Below are 13,712 nucleotides of genomic sequence, written 5' to 3' on the forward strand. Positions count from 1 at the left end.
GCATCATTTAGCGCACATATATATTTTTAAAGAAACCTTCTACAAGTAAAGAGAGCAGCCGACTGTAGATTTGTTTTTTTTTTCAATCAATACTATGAGAATCTGTAATCCACACTCATTCATCACTGTAATCTCTGCACCTGATGTTTAAGTGTGTTTGCTTCTCTTTCCCATTGCTGTGACAGATGTGTAATTCTCCCCTCTTTATCTTCTACTTTCTGTGTTTAATCTCCATCTCCTGCATGATAGACGCGTGGCCCTGACCGATGGGTATGTCCACAACTCTTACCATTCCCATCTCATCCCCAATGCATGACGCTGTAGATTTGCCACATAGCACAACTGCCTAATAAAACACATCACTGAACATTGTCTTTACGTCAGAATTGTGGGTTATGCTAACGCCAGAGCCCATGCTATGAAATAACTCGTGATTTTATGGATTTGTTTGTGTACACTGGGTAAGAAGATGTGTGTCTGAGCTCCTGCCGAGCTGACAGAGACAAATAGAGGTTTGTATAGACTTCCAATAAGGTTCCTCACAAACACAAGCTCTCACACAACTTACTTTACTTACTGGAGAACGACAGCGTCACCGATGCTGGATTAGCGTCAGATTAACATTAGTCATGCCCTCGGGGGCATTCAGATAGATGTTCATTGCGGTGTCATCTGTTTTATGCAAACTCCACCATGTAGGATACGTTTAAATTTGTCAAAGTATCTTATTTTAATCACTCACTCTTGATGTATGCTTTGAGATGCTATGAGAGGATGCAAACAGCTGACACCAAGATTTCTGCAACAAGACAGAAAATGATCATGAGTGATTTAGTCAAAAATAAATTCCCTGCTGACTTTGAGTCAGCTTTAGCCACTTCATCCTTTAATGCCACATAGCTAATGATGGTAAGAATGTCCATAAATCTTCAGTTGTTGAGGCTCATATTTATCGACTCGACTTCTGAGATAAATGTATTTTTCAGGGCTAGAGCTTTGTCAGTGCAGCAGAATGACAGAAATCAAGACCATTGGTTTCACTGCCGACATATTTAACTGTGAGTCCAGCCTCATTCCTCATGCATCAGTACCGTTTTAAGGCCTTAAGACACTTAAAGTCCAACTGAAATTAACAGCATACTTATCTGCTCTGTAAATCAGATGTCCGATGCTGTCAATTGAGAACAAAAATGTGAAATCAAAAGGGAGAAATCTATCTTCTATCCTTTTTGGTATAATGATTGGCCCATTATCTTTGCAGTAATTTGTAGAATTTCCATTCGCAAGACTCAAGGCCTTTGGGCACATGCTTTACGTGGCATTCTTCTCCCCTTACGCTATCTGCGCTATCTATTTTGCAAGGGAACTGTTGCTGCATTACTGTTGTGTTTTTTCCCACACTGGTAATGGGAGCAGCCAGACATTTTCCTCAACCATGACCGTCAGATAGGTTTGGCTATGCGAGACCACCACACAGGCAAATAAATCACTTTATTTTGAACCGCATTTACAGAAAGATTATAGACAGATTTTCCCACTGTTTGAACAACTAAATAGACGACTAAATATGATTTCAGTTGGTCTTTAATATTGAAGCTTTTCATACTTTCTTATTAGACTACTTGGAAGATTTACTCATCGCCAAAATCCATTCCTTAATATTTCACTCCTTTTGTGCCTTGGTAGCAAAGACCCCAGAGGCTTAGATAACTTGGATTGATCATTTTTATTGTGTTACTTCACTGTTTTCTCTCTACTCACATTTATCTGTTTTCAATGTTGTCTTTTTATTCATCATTCTTCACCTGCACTGAAATGTCACTAGAGGAAGCGCCATTAGAGGGGAAATGGAGGTTCAATACGTCTCGGCTGAGGCTCTAAAATCAATATGTCTTTGAACAGATGGGCTTATCAATAGACAGTGGCTGGAGAAAATTATTAGTTCAGGGTGTTTTAGCCGGAAGGTGCTGGGACTGAGGAAGACCTGCAAAGATAACTCACTTATAACTGGTGCAAATGCCAACCAACCCCTCTCCCGCACAGTAAACACCAGTGACTAAACTGTGTGAATTTGTTGTTGCTTATTCAAAAAGCCATGGACAGTTTGATTTGGGTCACTTGTGGTCAACAGCTGGACAGGAGAAACAGTACTTGTTGCTTCTCTTATATGTCTTTGATTGAATAGTGGTTCAATAAGCTGAGGATAATACAGTTTTACTCTTTTCAGTTATTCAAAGTGTATTCAATTCTTGCTGCATTGTGTCTCCACATGCAAAAAACGTTTTTTTCTTATTGATATGAGACACAATTTCCCTCAGTTTTCCTGTACACTCGATCTGTATAACGCAGTCCCCAGCCGCAGAAGAAGGAAGTGAGTGGAAGGCTTGGGTTTATTGGTTGTGGTGATTGCAGCTGGATGTGCCTCGCCACATTAAGCTCAGTACCTCAGCCAGCATATAGCAGTAGCCAGAAGCACAGAAGAAGCCAGTGCTGCACGACACAAATGCATCAAATCACAGGCCGGCTAGCCAATCGAGGGGGGATATAGGGAGAAGAAAAGAGAGAAAAGGAAACAGAAGGAGAGAGAGGCTGTGCATGGTCGGTTGTTTTCACAAAACACTGCCGTGATGCATGTATCTCTCACATAAGTCTCTAGTTTTGAAGAAATATTGACTTTGCTTTGGTGGATTTTAAGTTTTGATTACATAACATTAGTTTTTTCTGCAATGGTCGTAGTTTCAGTTCAATGTGACATCAACTTGGCTGTTTGGCATTGTTCCAGAAATTATTTCTTGATCCGGTACCAATGGCATTACTTTGTAAAATATCAAAGAATGGAAGTCAACTTATTTTCATTAATCCCTCTCTAAAAATGTATTTATTGACAATCATGTGTGCCCACTGGATTTGTACCAAAGACTAAAATAAGGCAGAGGCAGGCAGAAAGGTTCAGGAGAACAATGGTTCTTTCTGAATAATGACGCTCTTTCTTACCTCAATGCTTCCTAGAGGCTCATAAGGAAGGTGAGTAAAATGGGAGTTGCTTGCCAAAGAAAAACAACAACAACTCTTCTTTGTCCCCTTCTCTACCAGTAGAGATACCATTTGTTCCCTGCCTGCATCTTAACACAACCCCATAAGCGGCGGAGTCATTCCCTCCTAATGTTGACATTGCATCGGAGACTCACAGTAGTCGTGCATCCTTCCCACATTCCTGTAGTCGGAGTGCTGGAAAGATGACCCCGTATCCTCTTCACTCATGGATACAGGAGCCAGAAACTCCATCTCCCCCGGCAAGTCAGATTGCATGTCATCATCGCTGCACGAGAAGGTCCTCGCTGAGGTCAACATTCAGTGCCAGAGGTCGGGTGTTGATTGAAGCGGTTGGAGGGAGACCACTGGGGCTGTTCTGTCTGGAGCGTGAGCTGACGTGTAACTACGTGTTTGTGTGTGTGTGTGTGTGTGTAAATGATCTCTTTAGGCAGCGCAGAGTGGCGGACACAAGACTCTCCTGTATGGACACGCCATCCTACTTCGACATTCCTTCAGCTCCATGGTAAGAGACCGCACACAATCAAGGTCAACAATCGCGGAAGAAATAACACAATATCAAGATTAAAGTGCCACGAGCAATTTAAGTATGTCACATGAACAGCAGCACGTGAGCAAGGTCTTCTGCAGAGGGTTGTGTGTGACAGCTCTGTCCTGGGGGGTTTGATGTGTACCACAGTACCTGGCCTGTTTGAAGACATCAAGGTCACAGACAGATAAGCTGTCCTTTGATGTCGGACTGCAGGAGGATTCAACAGGTAAAATAAAAGCTCTGTCCAGCTCTGCTTTCATCCACCTCTTTTCCCTCTTTCATTCTCGCTGGCTCTGCCCCTCTTTGTCGGTCCCTGTCTTCGTTCCTGTGTCCCTCTCTTTGATTCTTTCTCTCTCTCTCTGCTGTCTGCCAGCCTTACTCTCTTTATCTCTCTCTCTACACCTTCATTGCTCATAAGCTTATGTTTTCTCAGTTAATATTCCCTGTGGAGCACTGTAGACATACAGCGTGGTTCTTTCGGCTGTGCTGATTACCTCTCTGCTGCACACTTGCATTATTATTTATTTCATACCATGCAGCAGATGAGCAGTCACCTCGATATGATTGTTGCCATGGTGCATCCACATGCGTCCCACGTTCTCATTTCTATCTGCTCTCGCATCGTTTCATTATTATTAATAACAGAATTTAAATTAGAGAGTGGAGACAGTGTATACATACTGTATGTGCATGTGTGTGTGTGTGTATCTTTGTAGGTGAGGCTTGTTGGTGGACAATCCACCCTGCCTCCAAACAGCGATCTGAAGGAGAGAAAGTGCGGATTGGTGATGACCTCATCCTCGTCAGCGTGTCCTCAGAGCGATACCTTGTAAATTTGTTGTTTCCTTTTTATCCTTGAAGCTGTAGCTACTGTGTGTGTGTGTGTGTGTGTGTGTGTGTGTGTGTGTGTGTGTGTGTGTGTGAGTGTGTGTGTGTGTGCCTAATGTAGAGGTCTTAGTAGGAGAGCATTCACTCTTCTTCCCCATATGTAACAAAATCTCAGATTATCTCAATCCTGCTACCACATACCACACTCTCCTGATGACCTCTCAGGATTTAACGTTTAAAGCAACGACTTTCTCCTTCTAAATGACTGCGAGGCTGCCAACAATAACATTTAGCATAATTTGATCTGAACTGGAAATGTCTTGATTGGTGGATCATGATTTTGGCTGCCAGTGCCATTTCAAAAGAGCCTTGCTCGTTTTCATCCTGGTCACATCCCACCGCCATCAATAATGATTATGATCCCATTGCACTTCTGAACTGACCTTTTCAGCAATCGGCTTCTTCTTCTTCTATTACGTGTCTCTGCCTCATAGCACTGTGCAAAAGCGGTTCTTTGATCCACGAACGTGGTGACTAAAGCCAGGCTGTGTTTACATGGCGGCAGGGGCCAGATGACCACTATCACTTTACAGTCACCACTGTCAGTCTGGGGGTTTGTCCCTGCTGTCCCTGTATGTGGGGACAGCACCTAAGGGCTGCAGGGAAACTCTGAAGAGGGAGGATGATCAGGATACAGCTGCTACAAAAGTTGCTGTTTGCACACACACACACACACACACACACACACACACACACGCACACACACACACACACACACACACACACACACACACACACACACACAGCTCGGCAGCCCCCCAGATGGCATGAATCCCAGAACACTCAAGGCATCTGTCTGTCATGTTCATGGTTCCCTCATCACTCAATGATAAACCATACTTTTCTTGTGGATGATTACAGAGAGTTTCAAACTTAAGCCGAACTTTGCCTGAAAAATCACATTTGATGTTGAATGAATAGTTTAATGTATATATCAAAAATCCAGTGTTGATCTTCCTGGGGAACCCACATTTGTTTGCTATTGGGTTTATCCTTTTTTTTTTTTTTACACTTTTTTTTTGTAATCTTATTCTCACAGTTTCATTGTATTAAATTATTTTATTCTGTGGACCGGATAAGGAGCACCATGCAGGTTAAATAATAAAAATGTTGAGGCCATGTCCTGTCACTGGTGTTGAAGCGTTACATCTTTCCTCCTCTTTCCTGCAGCACTTATCCATCTCCAGTGGCAATATCCAGGTGGATGCTTCCTTCATGCAAACCCTGTGGAACGTCCATCCCATCTGCTCCGGTAGCAACATAGAAGAAGGTAGAAACTATACAGGATTGATAGTATTTTCAAATTGTATATATACGTGTGTGTGTATATACACACACACGCACACACATACATGCAATTATGATTAAGGAAAGAAAACATACATACACAAAAAGGAGTGAATATAGGCTATAAGATAAATGTCAATTAGTAAATAAATCTAATGTTTTCAGTTATTGGTTAAAGATAGACCCCCAAACATAAAAAAATACTTTTCTGTGTTTACGAATGTAATGTAATTTTTAGGCTGTGACCGAGCATTATTGGAAAACATATATGATCTTTTTTGAGAATTTAATTAAAATACCTCAATTCAAAAGTGCCCCCTAAATGTAAACATGTTTATGATTTAGATAGTTTGTCTTTCCAGATTACAGCAACAAGATAACTAGCATTCACAGTGCTAGCAAAACGGAAACAAAACAGGAAACAAAATGTCTAGAGTCTCCATATCTCCATCTAAATTGCTCTCTTCCGTCCTTCCTCCTCCAATAGGCTACCTGTTGGGTGGTCATGTGATGCGGCTGTTCCATGGACATGACGAGGTCGTGGCCATCCCAGGATCAGACCAGACTGAAGAGCAGCAGAGGTGCGAAACACTGCTAATGCTGAACTAGATTGCACTGCAGCATTGGGGGTCACTCTTTAACGATGGCAAAGCAGTTATGTAGCACACGAGAAGCTAACTGACCTGCGATTTACCTACGGTTCCTCAGCTGCCACCTCACCTCATAAAAATGCTGACCAGTTTACGTTCTGCCCTCCGGGGAGCCAAAATGGCTGCTGTGCTATTTTTATCTATGGTGTAGCGGCAGCCGCTTGTTGCCAACACAGATAAGGTATGCCGCAGAAAAAATGGCACACCGAGCTCAAAGTGGGTCAAGACAGCGGGCAAGACCCATTCACACTCAGCCAGGTGCCAGGAGATGTGTGTTCCTCCTGGGCACAAATGCGCATACACACATGGTGTCTATTTTTAGAACGAAGCACAGTGAATATGAAGGCAGGATTAGATATGATTTCCCCGCTTTGGCTTTTCCCCTACTGTTGTCCTTGAAATTCAACAGAAGGAGCAAGCTGTTTGGAGGTTTTACATTTTTATGGGGAAGATCAAACACTCCAAGCTGTCAGCGGCGGGTGATGAGCGATTTATTTAATCTTTGGACCCAGTCACACATATCACTGAGAGACAGTGAAGCTGTGGGTTATCAGGGCACACCTGTCTCTGTTTGAAGGATGTGAACCTGTAGTCGGCATAGTAAATACAGCCAGTGTGTATGTGTATACATCAATACATCTTCCTGGTGAATATCTGTGTGACAAATGTTCTTCTAAGCCAGGATGAATGACCTTGACAGTATCAGTGGTGGCTAGACATTTAAAGCATCGAGACAGACAACCCACTCATGCTTCTCTGGCATCCCCAGGATAGTCAACTATGAGACGGGTAAAGCCGGCGCCAAGGCCAGGTCCTTGTGGAGACTGGAGCCGCTCCGAATCAGGTGGGTTGTGTTTCTCACGATCTGTTATTTATTTCCTTCCTGTTTCTCTCTACCTATTTTAGTCTTTTTTTTTCTTTTTTCTTTTTAGATCATTCTTGTATTTTTACTAGTATTTTTATAGTTTCTCTGTATCTGCTGTTTTCTCGTTCTTTTTTTTCTCTCTCTACATCCATTTGCCCTTTCCTCCCTCTCCCTACCTAGGATTTACTGCTGCTCTTTGACCCCTCGGTCTTTTTACTCCTATATCTCCCTCCCTCATGTGTCTTTCCTTCTCTTGCTATCTCTTTCTCTGTCAACTCTTTGAGCCTGGCTACTTCACATCCTCACAAGGATGCACCCTTTCCTTTTTCCATTTCAAATCCTGTCAAATATGTCAAAATATGATATTTGTCACCTTGTACCTGGTTTGTTTTAAATTCACTGACGAGAAACACAGTGCATAATTAGAGAAATGTGTTCAGCTATTTCCAAATTATTCTACCGCCTGGCACGCTAGATAATCAACAGCTGTTTAGATCAACTAATTAGCGGATATTAGGCTTCATGGGCTCATGAAATGCACCTTTTTTCTCCTTGTATCTTTGCATGTGTGCTTCATTTTAATGTGTGGGTGTGACAATGACAGCTGGAGTGGGAGCCACATCCGCTGGGGCCAGCCCTTCAGACTGCGGCACCTGACCACCGGCCACTACTTGGCCCTGACTGATGATAGGGGGTTGGTGCTGCAGGATCGGGAGAGGTCCGACACAATCGCCACCGCCTACTGCTTCAGAGCCTCTAAGGTTAGGACACACGTATGCAGACAGATACAAGGGCACAACATGTATTCCCTTGACACCCCGCTGTTACTCAAGGTGACTTGTGTCACAGGAGATCAACAACACACTTCCTCATTAAACATCACTAGAAAGAAGTTACTAAACCTTTACACATGACCCACCCACTCCCCTTGGATGGGAAAATCACCAGTTTTTCCTAGGACAATGAAAATGATTGGACCAGTGAAAGCTACACCGTAGAGGTTAATGTAGTTGAACTCGCCGACTCGGACTGAACCGTCCATTTAGCTTTACTCTGTGTAATGGAGTTTCTAGATATGGCCGGGGATTGGGAGCAAATTAGTCACCCTTCCAATGTGGATTTAAATAATGTATTATTATTTATTACTTGACACCTCAAGTCGACTATGGGTTGCAGTTATATCTGATCCTAGCAAAGCAATTACGATCATCCCACTGTGATGGATTGAGCCATACATTTAGTTGGTGGTTGATAAAGAGCAGATCTGCGTACAGCGTGTCTAAATGTGTGAATGTTTTCTACTGTGCCAGTGCGTTCATGAGTTCCACACTGATCACTTTGACGTGTTCATTTTCTCGTCCCCTGTGCAGGAGAAGCTGGAGCAGAGCCCCAAGCGGGACATCGAGGGCATGGGGGTGGCAGAGATTAAATACGGGGACTCGCTCTGCTTCATCATGCACGTGGCCACGGGACTCTGGCTCTCCTACCAGGCACCTGATGTCAAATCTGCCCGTCTAGGTCCCCTCAAGAGACGAGTGAGCGGAGACAAACACAAGCGCACTCTGTCTTCATATGTAAAGCACATACAAAAACAAAGCAAATTAATGAATAAATGAGATTCCTCGGAGCGTATCATTATTTTGAGGGTAATGACTTGATTGAGTAAACATTATTGTCTATTAGTCCGTACCCTTGCCTCAACTAAATATAAACCTTGTCTCTTGGCTATTGTTGCAGACGTTCTAGAGGTGTGTGTGACAATGTGTCCTCCATGTAAACACAGCCAGATTGCCTGTAGTGTCAGCACCTGTGTTCCAGACATAGTGCCTCAGTGCTGGCTTCCCCTCTTTTCCGATATTGTCTCATGACAATGTCTCACAGTCTTACTCTTCCTGTCATGCCCTCTCAAGGCGTGCCTACATTCTGAAGGTCACATGGATGACGGGTTGACCCTGCAGCGCTGTCAACACGAGGAGTCCCGCGCCGCACGAATCATCCGCAACACCACATTACTCTTTAACCGATTCATCAGGTATGCTCAACATTGCATTAACACCGCTGTTCCTCATAAATGCAACAGAAATGTAATCTGCAAAATGTCCTGATATTGGTACAACTTGTGTAAGCGCCAGACTGATTATGGTAGAGCATGATTAATAGAGCTGATAAAACAAAGAGTTCCCGACTACACCACATCCCCGTATTACAGCAACCTCGTATTACAGATGAAATGTAAAGACCAGACATATCAAAGCCCCACAGACGACCACGCAATCAACACAAAAGTGATGTAATGTACCTGTAATGTAAATGCATTCCTTCGGAGAGTTAAGCTCTGGACATGTGAGTTTTGACTGAGTGGGGTGCTAAAGCCCCAGACAGCTCACTCAATGGTGCAGTCATGCGTTTCCAGTGGCAAACATTGCAGCGTCATCACAGCTACGCTCTGCCAGCTATGAAAAAGGGGTCCGTGGAGCACGTAAGTGGATGCTTCCACTGCCCTTATTTGTTATCAAACGGCCCATTGTCCCCTGGGTCGGGCTCATGGGGCTCTCATGTCGGGAACATGTGAGAGTCTGTCAGCCTCCCCTGGGGCTGAGACACATACATCTCTGCACACCCCTCCCACGCGTACGACAGGAGCTATTTTTAGCAGGCCAGCGGAAATCAACATTTCAGCATGGATGAACCTGTGGGCTAAACATTGTATTAGTCATCAGCCTCGCCACAAGTTGGCTCAGCCTCCCAATCAGACTGTTTTTCCCAGGAAGATATTGCGTTTGTGAGGAATAAGAGTGTATTGAAAACTATACATGATCACACATGTAAGTTGGGACGGCTGTCGTGTCTGAATGACGGGTCATTTGTGATATGGTGACGTTTCTGTGCCCCGTCTCTCTCCCTCCCAGAGACCTGGATTGTCTGGGTGTTAAGAATTGGGCACTGGTTGCGCTGCCTGTTGAGGAGGTGCTCCAAACCCTCAATGACCTCATCACCTATTTCCAGCTCCCTGACGCTGAGCTGGAGCATGAAGAGAGGCAGATCAAGCTGCGCTCGCTCAAGAACCGGCAGAACCTATTCAAACAGGAAGTGAGTTTCACAATAAAGGAAGGCGCAGCAAACCAACAGTCCATGAAATATCCATTAATAACACAGTGGGCTGTTCCGCAGTGCAGCAAAAAATGAAAAGCCCCCTGGAGTAAAGAGTGTGACTTGTGATTGATGCAATTTTGGTAAGTGACCGCACATGAGTGTGCAGAGAGCAGCAGCAAATTATCAAAAGACAAAATATGTGAAAGGCTCAAGCAATTGATTTTTTTTTATGTGTTTCAATGCCATCTTGTTTTTGGAGGCATTACATTTGAAGGTGTCAGCAGTTTTGGTGTTATAAGTTTTCTGGCACCAGCGCACAGAAGCTGTAGGATCTAAATTGCTTTCATCAATTACAAAATGTCAGCTGCCTTACTGAGGGTGCCTATGATGTCAACTATCCAAACTCCCCTTCACCTTCACAGGCTATAACACTGTGTCATCATATCCTCAAGCCAGCACACATGAAAGTGAATGAGTTAACACAAAATATACGTGCATTTATGGTGGTTTCATTATTGGCAAATTATGCATATTTCAGCAATTCATCTTATTTACCTGTCTTTCTATAATAAAACAAAACGGCACATCTCTTTCTCTGTCCTAATATATTACATTTAGAAGGTCAATTTGTCACAGTAGACCGCTGACTCGTGATTTTTCTTGGCGTTATAAATCATCTGCAATTGCCATTTTGTCTTTTTACAGCGCACTTTTGGCATATCTGATCACTATAGATAGTTCTCTGTGGTATAAATCACCATGACAGAGAGGGAGCCACAGAGCTGCATTCAGGACAGCCAACTAATTGAACACTACAAAAAGTGCTACCATTTGTATTTTAATGGAAATGTTTGTAAAATGTGTGTATTTCATTATTTTCCTGATGCTAATGTAATATTCATATGTTGGATCACTGTGCATTTCTTAGGGCATGCTGACTCTGGTGTCCAACTGTATCGATCGCCTCAACCTCTACAATAGTGCCGCCCACTTCGGGGAGTGTGCGGGGTCAGAGGCCGGAGCAGCTTGGAAAGACATTCTCAACCTGCTGTATGAGCTGCTGGGTAAGAAGCCTGTCTACACACACACACACACACACACACACACACACACACACACACGTACAAACACACACACTTAAACCATTCCCCTACTGTAATCAATCACATGGGCGAGAGTCGTCGTTTGAAGATAAAGTAGCTGCAATGGTGATAAAGAAGTGTGCTGATCTGGCATTTAACCAGTCACAGTGCAAGATTGAATTCTGAGGTTGCTATAATTCAGCTGAATATTTACACACAGACACGCAACACACATGCACTTGCACTCATCTCCAACACTCACACATACTGTATACTCTGATTTCTGTGGATTTTGGTGGCTCGTGGCCCACTGCGTACAAAAGAGATTTCCAGTTTATGTGATGTGCTTCCAGAGCATCAGCACAAATCAGTCATTATAACACCCCCCCCGTCTGCCCCCGTCTGCCTCCGCCCCCCCACACACACCCCTATCAGCCAAATGTTTTTTTTTAGCCATTAAAAGTTAATTTGCGTCACTCTCTCTGTTTTGTTTACCTGCTCTTGCTGTGCTCTTTGTGCTTCTCTAGCACAAAGCCGTCATCAGCCGTGCCTTTACAAAAAATCCCTTTAACCTCCTGCACTGCGAGCATATGCTGTGTCAGATAGAGACATATCTCACTAAAATGATCTGGCAGGGGAAATATGTACATATTTTGAGCTCTTCCCCTCTGTCTGAAAATCCTTCTGTATCTGATGAGCACAACGTTTGGTTGCAGTAGTTCTTTCACCAGTTGTGGCATGAAAGATGCATTTGCGAGCAGGCATGTTTTTCCTTCCTGTCATTGTTTGCATATGTCACATTCCTATGAAGAGATTGTTTATCCCGCCACACTGAAGCCCCTCTGCCCTCTAAGAGTGTTCTTCACACTCCCATGTACACTGATTTCCCCTCCTGGCTTATATTAGTGTTCCAGCCACGTCTCTCTCTCCCACCTTCACACACCTGCTCCGGCACAGCGCTAAGTGGATTTGGGATGCCTCCCTCCTTTCTTCTCTATCTGTTGGTTGACCCTGTCTTTTGATAGGACATAATGTGGGTGTGCTTGTCAGCTTGTGTTTATTTCTTTTCTCTCCTGTGTCATTCCCACCCTCTAATGTAGGCATCTTCCAGATTAATTTGTATAAAGGTGTCAATGTAGAACCTTGCTAGGCTTTCAACATGCATTTAAGGCGTCCACCTCTTGGTATCATCCATCAAATTCCTTTCAACAAAAACACAGTTTTCTGTCCAATAACATTTGACTCATGCACACTTTCCTTGTACCCTACAGCTGCGTTAATTAGAGGGAACAGAAACAACTGCACCCAGTTCTCCAACAACTTGGACTGGCTGGTGAGCAAACTGGAGAGACTGGAGTCTTCTTCAGGTATGCTCGTTGTCTTCCTCACCCATACTGAGCCTTCAGTGAAACAGCATTGTCTCTGTCAGAGAGACATCGCAAAGCTATGGCAATGCAGCACAACTCGACGTGGACATCAGTCTTACAAATTGTTAAACAATGACACTGCTTGCTTAAAAATTATACAGTGACAAGCGGCACTGTGTGAACAGTGTTTCCTGTTAATCTCTCTGACGAGTGCCCTTTGGTGTGTCTCCCTTTTCTGCTAGTGTTAACTAATTGATGAATTTGTGGCTGTGCAGGAATTCTGGAGGTTCTGCACTGCATTCTAATTGAGAGCCCCGAGGCCCTCAACATCATCCAGCGAGGACACATCAAGTCCATCATATCATTACTTTACAAGCACGGACGCAACCACAAGGTGAGCAGCTAATAAAGCTTCTTCGGTCAAGTGTTCATCTGAGGTACCGTCTCTGCTGTGATATAAGACAATGACACATCTGGGCTCCATTATTGTGGATAATGTGGTTTGAGGTACAAGAAGAATGTTGAATAAACTCAAGTGGAAAATAAAGGTCTTGGTGAAAAGAAACAAAAATTGTAAATTGTAATATGGTAATATAACAATGACATGTATATATATATATATATATATATATATATATATATATAATAGTTCACAGCTCACAGCCAATTAGCTGAGCATAACAACTGGAAAGATAAGAAAACAGCTATTTTAGCCCCAAGAGCTTGCAAGACCAGTAATTTCCTGGAGGCTCCGCTGGTTGCTTGGCAACTGCTACTGACCAAGATATAATATAGTCCGACATACACCCCCCCATTAAATTGTTGTTTATACACATTATTTTTTGTACAGATTAAACAAATGAGGTATATTGTGTTAATGAGTGAGTTTAAGAAGTG

General features: G+C 43.3%; 1 protein-coding gene across 1 annotated transcript in view; it reads left to right on the forward strand.

Moving 5' to 3' along the window:
• The window catches only part of LOC117751452 (ryanodine receptor 3-like), a 95,578-nt gene that overhangs the window by 23,406 nt on the left and 58,460 nt on the right, over positions 1–13,712 (forward strand). Inside the window, 13 exon segments of the mRNA XM_034563314.1 lie at positions 3,486–3,556; positions 3,731–3,809; positions 4,300–4,412; positions 5,642–5,741; positions 6,246–6,339; positions 7,178–7,252; positions 7,878–8,034; positions 8,644–8,808; positions 9,184–9,305; positions 10,183–10,363; positions 11,295–11,430; positions 12,720–12,815; positions 13,091–13,209. Of these exon segments, the coding sequence (XP_034419205.1) occupies positions 3,486–3,556; positions 3,731–3,809; positions 4,300–4,412; positions 5,642–5,741; positions 6,246–6,339; positions 7,178–7,252; positions 7,878–8,034; positions 8,644–8,808; positions 9,184–9,305; positions 10,183–10,363; positions 11,295–11,430; positions 12,720–12,815; positions 13,091–13,209 (1,508 nt within the window).

The sequence above is a fragment of the Cyclopterus lumpus genome, chromosome 22 (assembly GCF_009769545.1).
Source record: "Cyclopterus lumpus isolate fCycLum1 chromosome 22, fCycLum1.pri, whole genome shotgun sequence".
Taxonomy (NCBI): domain Eukaryota; kingdom Metazoa; phylum Chordata; class Actinopteri; order Perciformes; family Cyclopteridae; genus Cyclopterus; species Cyclopterus lumpus.